General features: G+C 47.0%; 1 protein-coding gene across 1 annotated transcript; it reads right to left on the reverse strand.

Annotated features, from left to right (window-relative positions):
• Positions 1 to 498: 498 nt before the first annotated feature.
• On the reverse strand, positions 499 to 1,696 carry LOC136471092 (putative homeobox-leucine zipper protein HOX26). The gene is made up of 2 exons (XM_066468828.1): positions 1,202 to 1,696; positions 499 to 941 (listed from the first exon to the last, which is right to left on the reverse strand). Exons 1-2 carry the CDS (start codon positions 1,646 to 1,648, stop codon positions 693 to 695), a joined length of 696 nt encoding a protein of 231 aa, XP_066324925.1. The 5' UTR covers positions 1,649 to 1,696; the 3' UTR covers positions 499 to 692.
• Positions 1,697 to 22,375: the final 20,679 nt, after the last annotated feature.

Here is a 22,375-nt window from a genome sequence, read left to right on the forward strand (position 1 = left end):
ATGATTATTGTACCTAATTAATTAGCAGCTCCTAATTGTTAGAAAGAATTCATGCTCACTTCTCCACATCAGAAATTGTACACGATCCCTCAAAGGATCACTAAGCATGGATATTTTTTTCTTAAAAAAAAGAAAAATCACTAAAGCATAATCAGGCACGTGTACATCGAGAAAATCAAGTCCAATCCAATTCAAAAACAAATAAAGAAGAGAACACCTGGAAAGAAATAACAATGAAATGAAGAATCAAACCCAAACTAAATTAAAAGTGAGTGAACACAGACACATTTTTTTTTTGAGAACACGTCCATTGACGCGTAACAGACACAAATTTGAAGAATATCAATGATGGTCTCATATGTGTATATATATATATGATCGATGTCCACTAGTAAACATATATTGGTCAGCTGAATCCTCTCCTAAAAGTACGAGTTAATAAGCTCGTTGCAGTAGTAAACTATAGTAATTACCTTATGCATGTATCTAATAATCCCCTCCTAATAGTTTGGTCGTTATATACTAGCTAGCTGCCCCATTTATATGTACACAGAAAATTAAAGGGGAATAAATAAAGAAGAAGAAAAATGGAAATTTGGCCTCTGGATTCCCATGGGTGAATGGTCGTCAGGTGACCTGAACGTTACTACGGCAGCATGTTGCCGGCGGCGGTGACCACGGCTAGCTGCTTGTCAGTGCCCTCCGCATGAGGCACAGACGGCGGCGCCCAGGCTCGTGGACGAAGCCGCCGCCCGGCGGAGGTCGGCGAGGTCTCGCCTGAGGCGGGCGTTGTCGTCGGTGAGGCGGTCGCACCAGCGGCGGAGCAGGTCGCAGTCGACCTCCGTCTGCTTGAGCTTGGTCCGCGCCCTCCGGTTCTGGAACCACACCTCCACCTGCCGCGCGCTCAGCCCCACCCGCCGCGCCAGCTCCTGCTTCTCCCCCTGATCGATGAATCGATTGATTAGTCGATGAACTGAATTGAGGCATGGAAGAGATCAGCGGCGGATCCAGGAAATATTTTAGGGGACTGACCAACACTGCTACTCGATCTTAAGTCTCAGCCCTCCTACACTATAGAACTTTGCCTAAAAATTCATAAAGGCTCTACAGTAATTTGCACTGATTCGGTTTGGGTAGGGGGCCACCGCTGGATCCGCCCCTGGAAGAGATGAATGAAGAATTATCATGCAAAGTTGCATACGTGAGAGAGGATGTTGTGGGCGCGGAAGCTGTCCTCGAGCATGGTGGCCTGCGCGGCGGTGAGCCGGAGCTTCTTCCTCCCGCCGCCGCCACCATCGCCGCACGTCGTCTTGGCCTTCTTGCTCTGATGCCTATCAGCAGCGGCGGCAGTGGCGCCACCGGCGACGGCGGTGTCTCTCTTCTTCTTCCTACTTGCTGGCGCCGCTGCCGTCGGCTGGCCCCGGTGGTGACGAAGTGCTTGCGCTTCGTCAGCATGACGATCATCGTCCTGCACCGACAGCACCTCGCCGAACAGCTGCACCGTCCGCGGCGGCGGCGGCGCTAGCCGCAGGCTGTTAGCTCCGCCACCGCTGCCGATCCCGAGGGACAGGTGCGTGCCGACCTCCTCCGCGGACACGGAGTAGTACTGCTCCTCCATGCTGGTGGTGGCCGTGGTGAGGCTAGACATGGCGATATGATGGCGATCGATCGATGGATGTGGCGAGAGATGGACCTAGCAGCTTAGCCTAGAAGGCTCGACGAGAGAGACGAAGAGGTGGCAAGGCAAAGGCAGCGTGGCGGCTGATGAGTGCACAGGCTGCTGGTGCGTGCGTTTATATAGGTGGCAGGGGCGACCAGCCGGCCACGGCTACCATTCCACACCAACCTGATGAAGGATTGGATTGGAGGGGACAAGGTCGTAGTACGGTTTCGTGTGGGGGTTAATGAAGGGCAATTAGGTTACTAATGAATGGGGGTAATGGCAGGAATTAGTACACACGTTGATGCATGCGTATGCGCGGTTGGAGTTGGACTCAGTGACCAACCTACCTATCTGATTAAATTTACTAATTGGATTGGAATAAATGTCGATCAAGAACAGGAAACAGCTGCTGCAGGTGGCAACTGGCCAGGCATGGCAGGGCAGACAAGTCGTCGATCGGTCTCATTCTTGGAGGTCAAGATCAGGTGTCTTACAATTGGCCTTTTTGTTGGGAAACCGATGACAATTTAAGACTAGATAGATAGTGTACCAAGTACTCTTACTGTAGTATTTAACAAGCGTTAACTATAGTATATACTTAATGTACCAATAGCTAACATACAGTATATACTAGTAGTAGTGTATTTAGGGAGGCACTTTATGGGGTGTACTATTAGGATTAAAGAAAAGTCAAACTCTGTAGGTTTTGATGAATAGAATCATTACTCAAACTATATGCTAGGTTAATATAATATATAAATACATACTATTAGCCTGTTCGTTTTGTCGTAAACGATCGTGGATTATTTACTGCTGGCTGATTTGGTGTGAGAGAAAAATACTATTCCAGCTTATAATCCACGATCGTATACGAGCAAACGAACATGCTGTATAATCTTGAAACAATGATACTCCTATATTGTAAGAGCGTGTAACTCCAAGAGAAGAGCTAAGTCATTTTGGAAAGATAAATATGGCTATTATTAGACCAATAAAAATGTCATCGGTTTGCAAGCATCGTATGTGACAATTTACGTGAAACCTCCTCAATTTTTTATCACAACCTCCACATATGATATCTTGACATTCTTGACAAGTTTCATGATTTTCGGACTTCGTATGCTTTTATAGAATTTAAAAACAACTCGACCGCAAGTTCGTGGTCATGTTTCGTGAACAAGATGTTCGAAATTGGTGGTCTGTTCCTGGATACGGCCTCATATTATACTAAATAACATGAATATCATTTTTTCATTTATTTTTTTTTCATTATTCGAATGACTAGCAATTATAATTTGAATTATCCAAGAAAATTCAATTAAATGAAATAAATTAAAGAAATATAGAAAAAAGTCCGAGAAATGTGCCACATTGGAACATGGAGTACCAGATATTGTCTGAGGACTGCAAAAAAAATTTAGAGGTCAAAAGTGAAAAAAAAATATAGTTTGCTGAGTGTCAAAAAAAAATAACACTCGGCAAAGGTGTCTCTTTGCCGAGTGTCAGGAGAAGGCACTCGGCAAAGGATTAACGGCGGCTGCCGGCCGTTAACGGCGGTGGCCCTTTGCCGAGTGTTATTGTTTGACACTCGGCAAACATGGTCTTTGTCGAGTGTTATTCTTTGCCGAGTGTTCAGCACTCGGCAAACCACATTTTTGTCGAGTGCGAGTTGTTTGCTGAGTGCTTTATATCTGACACTCGGTAAACAATATCTTTACCAAGTGTCTGATAAAAAGTACTTGGCAAAGTCTGAGACACTCGGTAAAGAAGTCGTGTTAGGTAGTGGAATGAATATTTTCTCCGATCCGTTCACATATAAATTTCCAATGATGACGGACGCGCTGTCCGGTCACCACACTCGATCACGTACAGGTTCAGTCAAGACGACGCGTCTGGATAGATGAGTATTCCCGTTGTCCGCGGAGTGGCGCATGCATATGCTGCCGAAGATGTTTCAAGGTGGCGATTGTGAATGTATATGGATCTTGATATATGCATGCCCAATAATAAGCAGCAAAAGTTTTTTTTTCCAAAGGAAAGTTCATGGATCATTCGCCGCGACTTAGCTAGCTGCTAGTTGGCAGACATGGCCGTCCAGAAAGCTATGGAGAACACAATATCTCTTTACCATTCTTCGTTGATGATGTCAATGACTCCGTCTAGAGAGCGCACGGAAAAAAGGACCACGGTACCATATCATATAGTACAATTATTATTATTAGAAACGACACTCTTCTCGTGCATGTACTTTTTTCAACTTGCAAATAAATTTGTCTAAAGAGGGCTTCATTCTTTTTGTTTTTTATTTTATGCGCACGCACGCATGCCGTCGTTTTCAATTCATTCGTCAACAATTTTGATGAATGGGAATGGGCGAGATAGATCTTCCCCTATCATTGGTTCTTTTTTTGTCCAAAGTGCATTCGAAAGAAGTAAAGTCATAAAGCTCGTCATAAACGTAATCGCAATCGTAATCATATGTGCTTAGCTTGGTGGCTAAGTTGATTGATTTATTTGCATCTTGATCTGCCTCGAAAATCTCTAGATCGATCGGGTCGACGTAGCTTCTTCCTGGAATCTGGGCTGGAATGGAATCCATCAAATCTGAAACATGCACGGCGTCCATTCAATAATAGTCCCCAACTTTATATCATTATAATTGTCTGACTTTGTTTAATTTATTTTACGTTCGTATTGACTGTATCACTGTATGTATGCATGCATGGGTTGGTGTAGTGTAAGTATATATTCTCTAAAGGTTCAGTACTGCATCTCTTGACTATTTAGGACAAAATCTGTTGCAGCTAAGACTAATGTATATATATGAATTGTTCAGTACACATACTAGGTTTTGGTTGTTTGGTTGGCAGTTTTTTTTTTTTTTTTTTGAGGATTCTGGTTGCCAGTTGTTGCTTGTTTATTTATCCTTTTCCTCTTTTCTTTACATGCTAGTTTAATTTTGATGTTTTATTAGAAGCCGGTACTATACATAGCTAGTGACAGAAATGGTCTCATGTGCTTTAACAGTTCAACTGATCACCGATTTACCTGTTCTTAAGAGACCCGTTCCTAGAGGCTATTATTGCTATTTTTTACAGTGCCGTTCACCAGTATATGTATCATGCATGTACTGTACATGGATTGTTGTGGAATACGTCAACCTTGGTAATTAAGTTTATTATTATAATGTCATTTATTTGCGACAAGCGCAGTCGAAGCTCCGACTATGCAAATGTGAAGAGTATATATGCACAATGAAAATGACGTGCATATATATGCATGAATGCAAAATGCCCATGACCACATCAAGTCAAAAAAAAAAGTTCGCTTTCAATATATTGAACAAAATGACATGGTGATGCTGATAGTTGTCGCTCCAACGGATGATCCAGTATCTTAATTTGATTTTAAATTACAGAGGAGATGGGAAGAGAGCATTGGTGTGCCTCTCACATACACTAATACAGAAACGTGTTTTAGGGGCAGCTTGTAACCCTTTGTAGGGACAGTTTTGCCAGCCGCCCCTAGGAAGAGGTGGCTACATATCGTTGATTTATAGAGACGGATAGATATAGAGCCGCCCCTATAAATTAATTTCTCAAAATTCACAAAATCGGGCAAAAAAAATAGCAATTTTTTTTACCCAGAGAGGCCCCCATTGATCAGCCACCCGCATGCTCCGTTGAAGTCGCAAGTCGTGGCATTATTCACACGAAAATTGCCCGCCTCGCGGCTAGCGGGATTCGAACCCGCGACCACCCCCGCGTGTATCCTCCTCTACTACTGCACCTCACACTCACTTGTGTCCGTATTGCATTTTGGTTCCTCACATATTATACTAAACCGAGCATAAATTGATTGTTTCAGGCCCTATATGAATTCGAATGAAAAATTTGTCAACTACAAAGTTTTATAACTTTTCGAGATCTACAACTTTTATTTTGGTAGATTCTCCGTCTGAGGTTGTTTACAAAATTTGAATTTTAAATTTGAGAAATTCAAACGTAGTTTTCCATGACAAGATAAATTCAAATAAAAAAGTTGTCAACTACAAAGTTTCGTAACTTTTCGAGATCTACAACTTTTGTTTTTGCTGTTTGTCCATCCGACGTCATTTAAAAATTTCAAATTTCAAATTTTTAAAAATTCAAACGTAATTTTCGTTGATAAGATGATTTCAAATAAAAAAAAAGTTGTCAACTACAAAGTTTTATAACTTTTCGAGATCTAAAAGTTTTATTTTGGTTATTTCTCCATCCGAGGTCATTTGAAAAATCCAAATTTTAAATTTGAGAAATTCAAAAGTAGTTAACGTTGACAAAATTAATTCAAATCAAAAAGTTGTCAACTACAAAATTCTATATTTTTCCAAGATCTACAACTTTTATTTTGGTTATTTATTCGTCCGACTTATTGGTAGTAACATTGTTTACAAATTTTACATATCCCAGATATGTAAATTTTGTGAACAATGTTAGTACCACTTTGTCATATGAAAAATGACCAAAATAAAAGTTGTTGATCTTGATGAGGTCTACAACTTTTATATTCATGACTTTTTTAGCTTAAATCATTTAATATTTCAAAATGACGCTTGAAGTTGCTATTTTTTAAAATTCAAATAGATAAAACACAGTCACATGAAAAGATGGATAAAATAATAGATGTAAGAACACAATAATTTGATAGAGCATGATTTTAGAAATGTTTAGGGAAAAAATCATCAAAAAATTTGAAGTTAGTATAAGGGAGAAAGACTAGTTACAAGTTTTAGCCAGAGATTAAAAAGAGAAATCAGAGTTCTTCACACTACTAGAAATATCCACTTCTTTGATGAAAGTCTTAATGAAAATTCCAAAACTATCATAGAAAATCGCTTTTTATGACGATCCTTCAACCCTCCCTATCTATGACGAAATCAGGCATCGTCACAAAAAACCGTCATAGAAAAGCACAGGGTTTCGTCACAGATCACTTGCGCGACTCGTCTGTGACAATCTCCTTTTAGTACTATGATGAACAGGGCTTTGTCATTGAACTAATTACACATCTGTCTCCACACGGTACTTTCTCTATCTAACGTGTACTTATGAGACCTGCAGTTACTCATCCGTGACGCTTACAATTCGTCATAAAAGTCTTCGCTCGATCCTTTCTCCATACGATGTGTACCTATGGGACCCTTCTCCATCCAACGTGTATCTATGGGACCTACAATTACTCATCCATGATGCTTGCAATTCGTCATAAAAGTCTCCGCTCGGTCCTTTCTCTATCCAACGTGTACCTATGGCTATGGGACCCTTTAGCATCCGACCTATGGGACCCGATGGCTTAAGTGTCATGTGTACCTGTGGGACCATTCTCCGTCTTCATCCGACCTGTGGGACCCAATGGCCCATCTCTATCTAACCTATGGGATCCGATGGCTTGTGTGTCACTTGACGCTTGCAATTCGTCATAGAAGTCTCCGCTCGGTCCTTCTACATCCGACCTATGGGACCCGACGACTTACGTGTCACGTGTACCTATGGTACCTTCTCCATCTCCATCTGACCTGTGGGGCCCGACGGTTTGTGTATCACTTGTACCATGTGTTCCATCGGGGTTTGATTTCTCAAAAAAAAGGTCTGATACCTGGGAGTCAAACACAGGATCTGGACCAAGGATTGGAGTGTCTTTACCATTGCGCTAGACATCTAGATGTGCTAACATCTCTTTGGAGTCACTATAGTATCCTATTGGCTATGTGGATGCCCTATAGGTTGACCTAAATTGGATATATCCCCTACAAGTGGAAATAAATCTGTACTCGCTGGACTTGCGGCGGCGGCGGTGGAGATGGAGGCAGAGGATCCCTGGTCTACTGTGGTGGCTCAGACGTCCTTTTAGTGCCAGGGAGGGGCTCTCTCGATGGAGCGTGGTGGCATTGGCGTCGGCGTGATAAGGTGTGTGCCGCAATAGAGGCGGCGTGTAGTCGAGCCATGCCAGTTTGTAGAACAAAAGTATGAGTACTGTCGGGGACCAATACTAGGGTATCCGAAGAGGAGGAGCTAATGACCATCAACATTGATTCATCCAAGCAATCAAGAGCATGACTATAGCTCCAACCGACCCCCAGGCGTGCAAACTCTGCCTCGCCCGACCTCTGGGGGTGGGCTCTACCTCGCCTGACCACGAGGCCATGGGCTCTACCTCACCCGACCCTTGGGTCCGTGCTCTGCCTCGCCCAACCGCGAAGCCATGGGCTCCGCCTTTCCCAACCCTAAGGTTGTGGGCTCCACTTCGCTCGACCTTTTGGTTTGTGCTCCGCCTTGCCCAACCTCTTAGGGCGGACTCTACATCACCTGACCCCAAGGTCGTGGGCTTCGCCTCGCACGATCCTTGGGTTTGTGCTCCACCTCGCCTGACCTCTAGGGATGGGCTTCGCCTCACCCAACCCCAAGGCCGTGGGCTCTGCCTTGCTCGACCCTTGAGTTTGCACTCCGCCTCGCTCGGCCTCTAGGGGCAGGCTCCGTCTCGCCTGATGGAGACCCATACCGCCGCCAATCACTCCGGGTCCAAGCATATGGGCCTGGTTTCAAAACTCTAACACCAAGGAAGAGACCAGCATGCCCCGATGTAACCCATGGCTAGGACGAGCCATACCTAAGGATTCACATCAGGAACAGCGTCAGGCATACCGATGTTGTTCTGCCTAACCCTCATATAAACAGTGACAAGCGTGTCAGTTCACCACGACATCCGTCAGGACAGGATGGAATGCCATGACCGGTAGACGACGCCTGCGCGTGGCGCTAGTGACAGACAAGGCCACGCTATGGAGCTATCCCTATTGACATCTACAGGGTCGGTGGGACCCGCATGATGGTGAAGAAGGACCCGGTGACCCTGGAAGCTTTCCTCTCTCTCTCGTTCTTCTCCTTTTCCTCTGTTGTAACCCGTGCTTTCCCTTGGCCTATAAAAGGAAAAGCAGGGCATCCCCTGAGAGGAGGCTGATCTGATTCAAACCGATCAATCGAGATCGACACAAGAAGCATGACACAAGCACTCGGCTGAGCAGCAATCGAGCTCTCAGCACTCGTTCACTCCCTTCACCAGAGATTTAGGATCCTTTCCCTCTCTCGCCTATTTGTACCCCCTACTACAAACTTTAAGTGCTAATAACATGAGCAGCAATGACAAACTAGACATAGGGACTTTCTGCCTGAACCAGTATAAACCTCGTATCATCTAAGCACACCATCCGAGCTAGATGCACAATAATACAAATTTACTCATCGGTGATAACTCAAAACTCCGACAGTTGGCGTGCCAGGTAGGGGCCTTTTGCGCGTCTTGATGTCCACACCAGGCCTTAGATGGCTAGTCACAATGTCAGCTGGGTCCTAGGCGTGCATGTATGCTTCGGGAACCTAGACTTCATCGTCATGATGGAGGGAGAATTGATGCGGGCTCCCATTGTCATTCAACCTCTCCACTCCACTAGCCTTGATGCGATCATTGAGGCGCTTGAGGAGCTGCAGCTGCATGCATCGAAGGCCCGCGGCCCTAGAGTGACCAGCTCCTCGGCTTCTACTATGGGAGGTTAGAGTGCTAGCTTGGTGCCTTCCTGGGACCTCGATCGTCCTAGGAGAACCTGTACCATCTCACCTTCTCGTTCGCCAACATCATGACACAGCTTGCTAGGGGAGAGCCGCTCTCCCTAGAATACTTCATTTGGAGCTCCTGATAGCGCTCCTGTTCGGTCTCCACAATGTCACAGAGACCGTTGGCCACCTTGTGACACAACATATGCCTCCATGCCCCGCAAACAATGAGTTCGTGGGGATGACCGAATATGTCGTGGAGTGTTTCCATGACCTCCTCATGCGAGAAATGGAGTCGCCCTCCACCTCTGACTCCAGCAGGGGGAGCCATCACCCCTCTCGTGCATGTTTCATGGTAGGTACCACCAAGGGACACATCGAAAGCATCCATGAGGAAGAGGCTACCCCAATGAATGACCTTGATGACGAGATTGAGGGGGATGTAGGGGCTCCACCTTGCCTACGGGTGGAGTAGCTGAAGGCCCAGCACCAAGAGCTTGAGGAAGGGTGATGTGGCAGAACCCCCTAATCTAATGCCTCTTCGGGGTGCTCGTCTTCCATTAGACACTAAGCACCCAAAGGAGAACACTAAATTACTCGGTTCCATCGGGCACACCCCAGAGGAGAACCCAAAAATCTACATTTTTGCCATCAGGATCACAAATGAGAGAATAAAGCTTACATCATTCTTAACCATTTCTTACATCACTTTTAATATGACATCAGAGTATAATATTTATCATTATAATAGCAGAATGTAATCATATTATCAGAGTTATGATAAATTTAATTTAACAACAAAATATAAACATGTGATCAAAATTACAGTGGAAATAAATACCTATTCATGAAAGGATAAAGCATTGATATATAAACTATGACAACATATTATAATACTTTCATTCATAAAAACATTTAGTGAGAGTTAAAACTACGATCGCAGCGTAAAGGAAATCCTCTCTGAGCCCACCAGGAGGAATCCACACACAAAGGTCAGCTCAAGCCTCCACCTGTCACCTGCAACAGGGGGATTAAAACCCTGAGTACTCAATTATACTCAACAAGACTTACCCGACAGAAGGAAAAAAAGACTCCAAGGATATGCAAGGCTATCTGGCTTGTGGGTTTATTGCCTTTGCAGGAAGCATTACTAGGCGTGCGTCCTTATATTCAATTTTCATTTATAGCCGTATTGGTTCATTAACTAACCATTCTATGTAAGCACATGTGCTACTTTCAAGTAGGTGGTAAGCAATTATATTTTCTTTTTCCATCTTTCATCTTCCAGTTCTTACTACGATGCTAGACACGAAACAAGCTGTACCGGATCGCCCGGTGGTTCGCGAATCAATGCCCCTAGCTAGGTACCCCAAAAACACACGCCTCGCTTGTACCCAAGGCACAAGCAGGACCAACCCATCACTCTCCTGTCATGGGTGTCCAGGTCCCTATCCAAACTAGGACTCCAAGCCCCTGCCCCTGAGTCTCGAACTCAGTGCGGTGCAAGGACCTCCTCCACCAAAATAAAACCCTGACAGTCGGTTCAAAAAGAGCCAGATCCACGACAAGAGAGCAACAAGTCTTCCAAGTGCCCATACCCAAGTATGTGCTCGGGATAATAAGTCTGTGACTTGCCTCGATGGCTTATGCAATGATCGGTCCTTAACCGACATAGATAGGAAAAGCAGTGTAACCAAGCCATGCCCCGCATCCACGGCGACACAACTTCTTACACCCACCAATACCCAAACCATATCCCTGCCCGGTCACCATTTTCCTTTCCACCATTTATATATTCCAAGTGATAATAATCCAATAATATATTTCCAATCTCTCACGAGTGATAGCCATCACTCGACTTCTACCGAAGTCCTATAGCATAGCATTCCACACGATCCTGTTATAGTAGTAAGACTCATAGGATAAAGATATATATATGCAAGTGGGTTTCATTCAACTCCTTAAAACTTAATGCACAAATATAATTTAAACTACAGAAAAGTAGGAGTTATGCACCGGGGCCTGCCTGGGTAAGATATATATTAAAAAGTTAGTATCTGCATCTTCAGATCGTCCACAATCATCTGGATAGAAAGCCCATTGCATCATCTCCTAGAGAGAATACCATTACACCATCTTTGGATTCCCAATCATCCTTCAATTGATCCGTTGACCCATCATCGTACCTATATGATATGCATTGATGCAAATGCATAGATGTAAATAATCAACAATAGCCGAATGCTTAGCAATCCGATCACGCCTCACAAGCTAACGAGATAGCTCTAACGCTGGTCTACGTATCCATGTTGTCGAATAAGGCGTTATGTCCCAACAATTATTTTAGTTATATAAACCCAAGTTGTTTCTTTATTTCATTCTATGGATTTACTCCTTGTTTGAAATAGAGCATCATTAACTACCTAGCAAACTGATTATTCTGGAGCTACAACATTTACAAAGAGTACCTAATATTGCTAGGAGCCTATTGTACAAATTCCAGATTCAACAATATTACCAATTTATCATGGAAATTCCTACAAGTTTATCTTTTACAATATTAAGTACCTCTAATTATTATATAGCTTTCAAGAATATTATCAAATTATGTGAACAAAATGCACTATTAGATAGATCATGATTTTAGAAACTCAACAAAACTAGTTTCACAATTTTTAGACCACTACTCAAATTCCGACCAATTTTACAAGTTAAACTAGAAACCTATATTCGAAAAGCATTTAGATAAAGGAAAGGCCGGCGGCAACTAACTGGCTCCACGGCCCAGCACGGCCAGTGCCAGCGGCCATGGTAGGCTAGACTGGCAGGGCGTGGCGCGCAAGCAGGCCAGACTGGCAGGGCGTGGCGCGCAAGCGGGCTAGCAGGCCAAACGCAGGCGCGTGGCCCAGGAGCGGATGGATCAGGCGCTGGCGCACCCGGCCCAGGCTCGGCCCAATGCGCGGCGGGGCGCGAGCGGCCCTGCGCGCACTCAGCAGCAACCCAGCCCAGTGCGCGGCCTGCCCCCAAATTGGCCAGGCAATTTTTGCAAAAACGTCCCTATGTTTTCTCAAAACTAACCTGCAGTCCAACATATACTATTCGTATGAGTCGCGTATTTTGTAGTAAAGACCTTGTATAAAATTTCTGCTTGGATTTATACCCTTCACTTCATCTTCTCAAAGCAGAGCACGACACAGGGGCATCGATTGGCGGCGGCAATGGCGTAGTGGACCATCGGTGAAGACACGGCGCGGGACTCATCGTGGTTGCGCTCGGTAATGGTAGAGTCGTGCGGTCATGGCTGGCGAGGCAGCTCGGGCGCGTGGGCATATAGGAGCCGCGGGGAATCACCACCGACGGTGTCCAGCCGGCGTGGGTCATGGAGGCGGACAGTGCTGAACACGACGGCTACTGGCGGGGCAGCGCAGGCTCGGTGGATGCGGCTGGCTCCAAGGTAGCATGGAGGGGTGCATCGCTGAACTCAGGAGGGGCAGCGCCATGGACGACGGAGCGAGGAGGGGAAAAATCATGCGTGGGCCCGGCATAGGACAAGAAGCTTCACACGCGCAGCGACGCTAGAGTGGACGTCTCTGCGGCAGGAGAGGCGGTGCGCCAACCGACGGAGACTGGAGTGGGGAAGTGGTGGCTCCAGAACAAGGAGGGATGAGGAGCTCGTGGTGGCACTAGCAGTAGAGGTATGGCCTAAGCCAGTGCTATGGGCTCATACGCACGATACGGGGAGGAGAAGGGAGGGGTAGTGTCGCAGGCACACGAGCGCGGATGCCAGGGTGCCAAACGCTAGGAAGGAAGAGGAGTGGGCGCGTGCGCTAGTATGGGCAGTGGCGAGGTGCTGCAGGAAGGGCAGCGCTACGAACTGCGTCCAGCGTGGTCGTGGGGAAGAAAGGGCCTTTTGTAGCTATGAAGGCTTGGCTACTGGTGCTATAAAGGTGCGCTAGCCGCTGGTGCTCTAAAGGATGGAAATGTCATACGTGCCAGAGGACGGACACAGGGACCGGGCAGGACCGCACGGCGTGGCTGGCAGCAGCGCGCCTATGCGTGCACATGGAGATGAAAGGACACGGCGTGGGACAGGGTGACCTGACACATCAAGTGAGGCCAAGGCAGAGGTAGGCACCTATCAGAGGTAGGCAGTGGACTAATCAAGCTACAGGGCGAAGGAAAAGGACTTGGCTCTCATCAAGCATGGCAGCGGGTCACCCGTGTTTGAGTTAGGATGGAAATTCAGCTATGTACGAGCATGGGTGGAGCCTTGTGGAGGCCAAACTAGGCTCCGTTGGCCAGTGAAACCATCTAAACTGCAAGACTGAATGACTGAAAAGCTATTGCATCTCTACATCTGCATGAAACCTACATAGGAGTAGTGGCAGGACTGACCTCATCTAGCATCTCCAGCAGGACTGAGCAGCGACAATTCAACTGTGCGATTGATGAATTTTCTAATCATCTTTCCTCTCTAGTTTGGCCTGAGATGCCCTCCTATATTAGCACCAAATTTTAGTTTCTATTATATGACTACATTCGTAATGGTTCCATCATTATAAATTGTACTATAAGTCTACTACTTTCTCACTAATCTAACATCTACTATTCTTCATCGTTTATATTGCCTATCGTGCCGGTTGGCATGGATAAGACCGCGGCCACAGAGACAGGCAAGGCAGATAGCGGCACTCATTGCAGCAGAGATGACGCGATGAAACGGGTAGTCAAACGGTGATGCTTAGCGGGGCGTGGACACAACAAGGCCAGTGACGTAGGCAAAATGACACGCCGAGGGTGCAGAGCCACGACGAGAATGAGATGGTGAATAATTGCCTACAACGAGTACGTTGTACGCCAGGAAAAATAAACAAAACTGCTAAGCTCTTTCTCTCATCAGTTTGTGCTTATCAAAATAAACCTGTGAGAATAAATATATATATCGTTCTATTTATTAATGGATTTCATTTTATTTATAAAAGTTGCTTTTCATGCTTTTAAATAAAAATCCAAGAAACTCGCTTCGAAAATTTTTCTTAGGCCTAAATCACGGTGCTCAATAAGCTCGTAACACCAGCGGTGTTACACGTGACTCCAGCTCGAGCAGGAATGCACGGAGCTCGAGCAAGAGATCGAGCACCACGAAGACGGTCGGCATGCGCGCGCCATGGCCCACGATGTGAACCGAAGGATCATCGAGGACGATGAAGCCCTCCCACACTTTGCTTGGGCAAGCCAGAACATCACTGCTACGGTGGCCTTGCTTCGAAGGCTTCCGAGGCCCACGATGCCCGATGATCATTGAGCCCATCACAAGATTCACACGCTACTCGAGCGTGAGGCGGCATAGTAGGCCGAGAGCTCATTGTCCCAATGATGTGAGCTCAACATTGGCCAGCACACATCCTCAGAGTGACCCAACAAGGATGTGTTAGTCCACCAGGCACCGTAAGGTGACAGGCCACGCATCACGGTCCCAATATCTAAGCATCTCGGCCGCCACCGCGACGCACATGACACCCTCGATACTCGTAGGCGTGCCCATGGCAATATGAGGGAGGGGGCTAGCCATGGCTACCACCCTCATTATGGCGGATCCTATGACAGCGGTGAGGATCGAAGCCCGAGCCTCGACCTACCAGGACATTAGGCCTTCGGCCGACACATCCTCAACGCCATCTTCCTACCACAGTACCAACCACCAACCAACATCCCAAAATACTCTAGGGAAATGAACCCTGGACTATGGCTCGAGGATTATCGGCTTGCTTGCCAAGCTGGTGGAGCGGATAATGATGATTTCATTATCCTCAACCTTCCATTGTTCCTGGCCGATTCGGCGTGAACGTGGTTGGAACACCTTCCACCCAACAGAATCCAAAGTTGGGCAGACCTAAAAGAGATCTTTGTGGGAAACTTCTAGGGCACATACGTGTGCCCTAGGAACCCATGATATCTCAAAAACTACCAACAAAAGGCTAGGGGAACTCTTTGTGGGTATATCCGGCGCTTCTCCCAGTAGTGCGATGAGCTGAATAATGTCACTGACGCCAACGTTATAGGAGCCTTCCTATTTGGGACCACCTGTGAGTCCCTGGTTCACAAGCTAGGACATAAGGGCCTATGAACCACCAAGGAGCTCCTCGACATCGTCACAGCCATGCCTTGGGTGAGGAGGCAGTCGGAGCGATCTTTGACTGCCTCAATGGCAAGGCAAAGTAGGATGAGGACACCGGTGAAGGCACCTCAAGCCATCCTAGCAAGAAGAAGAACAAGCAGTAGCACAAGGGCTCGCTCATGGACCATAAGGGGGTTCAGAAGCCTACCGAGGGCACCTCAGACCACTTTGAGAAGCTACTCAAAGGACTATGTCCAAACCATGATTTCCTCATCATGCATCTATATAGGGACTGCTGTCTCATGAAGCAGTTCTTGTCTAGAGGCTCCAGCAAGGGGGAGCATAGGAAGGACCCCAAGCCATCCACGGATGATGCCAAGGGGAAGGATGATGGCTTTTCGATGCTGGATGGCTGTCTCATGATCTTTGAAGGGTCAGTGGCCTATGACTCCAAGCACCACCAGAATTTCATGAACCACGACGTCTATATGGCTAAGCCAGTCGTGCCTACCTTCCTTTGATGGTCAGAGTCCGCCATAACCTTTGATCGAACTGACCATCCAGAAAGCATCCCATAGCTGGGATGATATCCACTCATGGTCAACCCGATCATCGGCATGAAGCGGCTCACCAAGGTACTGATGGATGGTGGTAGCAACCTCAACATCATGTATGCCGAGAAGCTCAACGCCATGGGCATCAATCGATCGCGTATCTAATCGACCGGAGCGCCTTTCTATGGCATCGTGCCTGCAAAGTAGGTTGTGCCACTTAGGCAGATCGATCTGCCCATCACCTTCAAGGATCCATCCAATTATAGGATGGAGACCCTTACCTTTGAGTGGTCGAGTTCCATGGAACCTATCACGCCATCCTAGGACGTCCATGCTACATGAAGTTCATGGCTGTCCCCAACTACACCTACCTAAAGCTAAAGATGATGGGTCCATGTAGGGTCATCACCATCAGCACCTCCTTCCAGCGCACCTACGAGTGCGAGGTCGAGTGCTACGAGCATGCCATGGCAATTGTTGCCTCTAAAGAGCTCACGGCCATCAGGAAGGATGTCATCGAAGAAGCACCCGACCCCAAGCGGTTGGCCAGGTCTTTTGAACCTATAGAGGGCACCAAGGAGGTCCTCATAGACCCCAGTAGCTCCAAGGGCAAAGTGGTGCACATTGGCACCATGCTTTCCTATGAATAGGAAAGCGCGCTCGTCGACTTCCTCTGTGTCAACAGAGACATCTTTGCGTGGAAACCCTCAAACATGCCAAGCATTCTGAGAGAAGTCACCGAGAATGCCTTGAAGATCAGGCCAGGCTCCAAGCTAGTGAAGCAGCGCCTGCATCACTTTAACAAGGAGAAACACAGGGCGATCGGTGAGGAGATTGCAAAGCTTTTGGTGGACAGGTTCATCAAGGAAGTATACCACCCTAAGTGGTTAGACAATCCCTTTTTTGTACAAAAAAAGGGTGAGAAATGGAGAATGTGTGTTGACTACATGAGTCTCAACAAAGCGTGTCCAAAGGATACGTTTCCTTTGCCTCGCATCGACCAAGTAGTTGACTCAACCTCAGGGTGTGAAACCCTTTGCTTCCTTGATGCATACTCTGGGTACCATCAAATCATGATGAAAGAGTCTAACCAGCTCGCGACATCTTTCATCATCCCATTTGGATCATTCTGCTATGTCACAATGTCGTTCGGTCTAAAAACATGGGGGCTACGTACCAGTGTTGCATACTCAAGTGTTTCAAGGACCTCATTGGGTGAACCATTGAGGCCTACGTGGATGACATTGTGCTCAAATCCAAACAAGCTGATCAGGTCATAGCCGATCTAGAATAGACCTTCGCAAAACTCCAAGCAAATGGCATCAAGCTCAACCCCAAGAAGTGTGTTTTGGGGTCCCAAGGGGTATGCTGCTAGGTTTTATCATTTCCGAGCGTGGCATCGAAGCCAACCTAGAGAAGATCTTGGCCATCATAAGGATGGGCCCGATTTAGAATATAAAGGGGGTACAATGAGTTATAGGGTGCCTCGCCATGCTCAACTGCTTTATCTTGCGCCTCGGCGAATGAGGTCTCCCCCTCTATTAGCTCCTAAAGAATGTTGGCCATTTCAAATGGATGCTCGAGGCCCAGGAGGCACTTAACAGTGTCAAGCAGCTTCTGACGAAGGCCCCAATGCTGGTCCCCCTGACCGATGGGGAACCGCTTCTTCTCTACATCATGGCCACCACACAAGTGGTCAGCACCACCCTAGTGGTAGAGCGAGAAGAAGAGGGACACACCCTCAAAGTGTAGTGTCCCATATACTACATTAGTGAGGTCTTGTGTAATTCCAAGACCTGCTACCCCTGAATCTAGAACCTCCTGTACACCATCCTCATCGCCCAAAGGAAGTTGCATTACTACTTTGAGTCACATCTAGTGATGGTTGTGACATCCTTCCCTCTTGGTGAGGTCATCCAAAATCGGGATGCCATAGGAAGAATCATGAAGTGGGCACTCGAGCTGATGGGTCATGGCATTTTGTATGCCCCTCAGACAGACATCAAGTCCTAAGTGCTGGCTGATTTTGTTGCAGAGTGGACTAAGGTCCAAATGCTGCTAGTAGTCTTTGACCAAGAGTACTGGATGATATACTTCGATAGATCGCTGATGAAGAAAGGTGCCGGCATGGGGCTGGTCTTTGTTTTGCCCCTCGAGGTATGCATTAGGTACATGGTTTGCCTCTATTTTCCCTCCTCCAATAATGTGGCCGAGTATGAGGCACTCATCAATAGCCTATGCATCACCATTGAGCTGGGTATCCAACGGCTTGACATCTAGGGTAACTCCTAGCTGGTCATCGACCAAGTCATGAAGGAATCAAGCTGTCACAATGCCAAGATGGCTGCATATTGCAAAGAGGTCCACCAACTAGAGGACAAGTTCGATGGTCTCGAGCTCAATCACATCCTGAGGCATCTCAACAAGGCAGCTAACGCGATGGTGAAAACAGTGTCTGGTCAAGAGCCGGTGCCGATGGGCATCTTCACCAGCAATTAGTACAAGCCTTGGTCTGCTACAAGGAGTCAAAATAAGCTAGTGATGGGCCACCTACCCTAGGCTTGGGAGCTAACCAACCGTCGGCTCCATCCAACCCTGAAGTCATGGAGCTTGACGAGGATCCAGCGACAGAGCCCAACCCTCTGGTTGACTGGATGATGCCTTACCTCAACTACCTCTTCCATGAGGCGCTGCCAACAGACAAAATGGATGCTCGATGGCTAGCACGCTGTGCCAAGTGCTTTGTCCTTATTAAGGGTGAGCTCTACAGGTGAAGCCACACCAGGATCCTAGAGCGCTGCATCCCCATCAAACAAGGCAAGCGGTTGCTGACCGACATCCATGGTGGGGTCTATGGTTACCATGCCACACCTAGAACCCTATTCAGAAATGTATTCCAACAAGGCTTCTACTGGCCGACCATGGTAGCCAACGCTGAACATATTATGTGCACCTACGAAGGGTGTCAATACTACGCTCAGCAGACCCACCTACCAGCCCAAGCACTCTAGATGATCCGCATCACATGGCCATTCATGATATGGGGGCTCAATCTGGTCGGACCTCTCAAGAGGGCACCCAAGGGTTTACGCACTTGTTTGTCGCCGTAGACACGTTTACAAAGTGGATAGAAGCTCGACTGATCTCCGCGATCAAGTCCAAGCAAGCCATGATGTTTTTCCTTGACATCGTCCATCGCTTTGGAGTCCCAAACTCCATTATCATGGACAACGGCTAGCAGTCCACCGGAAACTAGTTCCTTTGATTCTACGATGAATACAACATCCACATCGATTAGGCTACTGTGGCGCAGCCCTACATGAATGGGCAGGTCGAGCATGCAAACGGCATGGCCCTACAAGGCCTCAAGCCTAGGATCTTCAACCAGTTGAACAAGTTTGGTGGACGATGGGTCATAGAACTTCCTACGGTGCTCTAGAGCCTGAGGACAACCCCTAGTTGGGCCATTAGCTACATGCCATTCTTCATGGTCTACAGTTCTGAGACTGTCCTCCCAACCGACCTTGACCATGGAGCACCAAGGGTCAGGGTGTACAATGAACAGGGAGCTAAGGCATCCCTCGAGGATGCCATGGACTAGCTAGATGAAGTGCATGACATTGCCCTCCTCCGATTGGCTAGGTACCAGCAAACATTACACCGGCACCACAGCCATCAAGTGTGGGGTTGAGCCTTCAACATCGGGGACCTAGTGCTTTGCCTTATCTAGACTAACAAGAACTGCCACAAGCTCTCTCCACTATGGGAGGGACCACACATCATCATGGAGGTGCTCCGACTAGGCACCTACAAGCTCAAGACCATCAACGGTGAAGTCTTTGTCAATGCCTGGAACATCGAGTAAGTCCTGTGCCAGTGGGTCACACAAGTCGATCGAACGGCTTGGCCACTGTCGAGAGATGGGTAAGGAGTAGTAGGATGCCCCTTGTAGGTTATGCTGCCTCTATCACAAACGATGGGCCAGTGCTCTAATCAGACATGTCCGGTAAGAGCACTTCAAACCCATCACTCGAGCCATCAAGGTAAGTCCTGTGCCAGCAAGTAACCCAAGTCGATCGAACAGCTCGGGCCGCTACCGAGAGATGGGTCATCTCTAAGCGACACTTGACCCTAGCAACAACAAGGGGTCAGGCCTCACTCGGGGGCTAGCAAGAGTGTCTATTCGGTAGACATTCTCTATGCCCGACCCCTTTCTCAAGCTAAAATCTAATGGCAAGGTGTGCTGAAACAAACACTGAGTAAAACTAGTCAGACCGCAAGAAACCTATGCCCCAGCAGCTATGGCATTTTGACTTACTAGTGTGATCAGAGTTTTTGTCCCCACACCCCGAGCTTTAACTTCCACCTTCCCAGGAAGGGTTTGGAGGGGCCCACCGGTGGAATCTCCATCGAGGAGAGGCCAGTAGGTCACCTAAGTCGATCGGATGGCTCAGGCCGATATCGAGAGACGGGTCATCTCTAAGTGACACCCAACCCTAGCAATGGCAAGAGCTCGGGCCTCACTCAAGGGCTGGCAAGAGTGTCTATTTGGTAGACATTCTCTATGATCAACCCCTTTCTCATGCTAAAACCTAAAGGCAAGGTGTGCGTAAACAAACGCTAAGTAAAATTGGTCGGACTGTAAGAAACCTACGCTCCAGCGGCTAAGGCATTTTTAGCTCACCAGTGTGATCAAAGTTTTTGTCCCCGCACCCCGATCTTTAGCCTCCACCTTCCTAGGAAGGGTTTGGAGGGGCCCACCTATGGAATCTCCATCGAGGAGAAGCTAGCAGGTCGCCCAAGTCGATCGGACGGCTTAGGCCATTACCGAGAGACGGCTAGGGAGCAAGAGGATGCCCCATGCAGGTCATGCCGACTCTATCATGAACGATGGACCCAGATTTCACATGAATATATCCAATAAGAGCTCCCCGAACCCGTCACTTGAGTCATCGAGGTAACTTTACCAACCCCCACTTTACTTCTCCAGTGCATGAGCATTCATTCATCCATTCTCATGCATGCATTCATACATTCATCTCATACATCCAAGCATCGCATATGCAATTATTGCGTCACAATGATTCGCGTCACGTCATGAAGCGGTAGTCGTCTCATTTGATATGAGCGGCAATTGACCGAGGTTCAAAGGCTAGCCTGCGAAGGGCTTGAGGCCACCGCATGTCAAACAGAGCTAGGGAGAAAATGCAGATGAGCCCTAGTGGCCTTCACTTGACCCACCTAGAAGCAGATAGGGTCATCTCAACCTTCTCGTTCGATCCTATCATCGAGCTGAGCCCATAGATGTAACACCTCGGGTGTTTTAAATACTAAAATATGCCATGTCATCATATGCATTGCACATCATTTTGGTGTTAGTGAAAACTTTGATATGCATTCACTAAAACAAGTTTACTTTTATGTTATATATGTTGACTTGTATGGAATGAATCAATTTCAAAACATTTGTGTTGAATTGGATTTCTGAAAACCATAATTTCCAGAATTTAATTTTACCCTTGAAAACCTAATTCAAAATCTAAGCACATTTTGGGGTTGAGCCTAAAAGGAAAAGTGTAGAGCTTGTCAAGGTGCACAAAGTTTATTTTTGGAGTTTTCAAAGCTGTTTTATAAAATTTGAAGTAATTTAAAAAGGCGATAAGTTCTTAAAGTGACCCCTTTTGATTTTAAACTTGCATTTCAAAATGTAGACCGAATTAGAGTATGGTTATTAAAGAAAAGTTGTAGAACTTTGAATTTGGAACAACTTTTATTTTTGGAGATTTTTGAGTTAATATACAAATTTGGGAGTAATTTGAGAAATTAGACGAGTGGCAATTCAGTAATTATTGTGAACAGTGTCTTCGGGCGACACCTCACCGATGGCAAGCTTCCCTTGGCTTCTTCTCATGCCCGTGAGCGCCACCTCTGGCTTTGGCATGTTCATGTCGCCATTACGTGTCGAGCACATATCTTTTCTGCCACTCTTCGCTCGCCGTTAAGACTGGAAGCACTCTCCACTCGCTCGCCCTCTCCTTCCTCTGTTTCCAGTCAGCGTCGCCGATGCTCTGTCGAGCCCGTGCCATCGCCATAGCGTCTTCCTAGTCATAGCAAAGCCTGTCATAGCTCCGCCTACTCCTTGCAAACCCAGCTAACAAGTCCTTGAAGCCTGACTCTGCCGGGAAACGCTACGCGTTGCCTTTCTTCGTCGCAGCCGACAGCATCGCCGTAGAGTGCGCGTCACCGTGGCCAGCACTCTACGGTGCGTCTTTGCTCTTGCTCAGTGTAGCTCCAGCTTTGCCATGTTGCCATGATGCTTTGTGTCTTGTTGGGTGACCTTTTCATCCACCGCAGCCACCGAAACACCACCGTCGACACTAGCTGAGCCGCTGTACCTGCCATGATCGACGATGAGCTCCTCTGTTACTCCTCCGGTTCCTCTTTCAGCTCG

This window comes from Miscanthus floridulus, chromosome 8 (genome assembly GCF_019320115.1).
Source record: "Miscanthus floridulus cultivar M001 chromosome 8, ASM1932011v1, whole genome shotgun sequence".
NCBI lineage: Eukaryota > Viridiplantae > Streptophyta > Magnoliopsida > Poales > Poaceae > Miscanthus > Miscanthus floridulus.

What these genes read in the sequence shown, in the direction of transcription:
- LOC136471092 (XM_066468828.1), bottom strand. Translation starts at nt 1,648, where the DNA reads ATGTCTAGCCTCACCACGGCCACCACCAGCATGGAGGAGCAGTACTAC. An exon ending in CCCACAACATCCTCTCTCAC is followed by an intron (nt 942 to 1,201) that starts GTATGCAACTTT and finishes TTCATCGATCAG; the next exon opens with GGGGAGAAGCAGGAGCTGGC.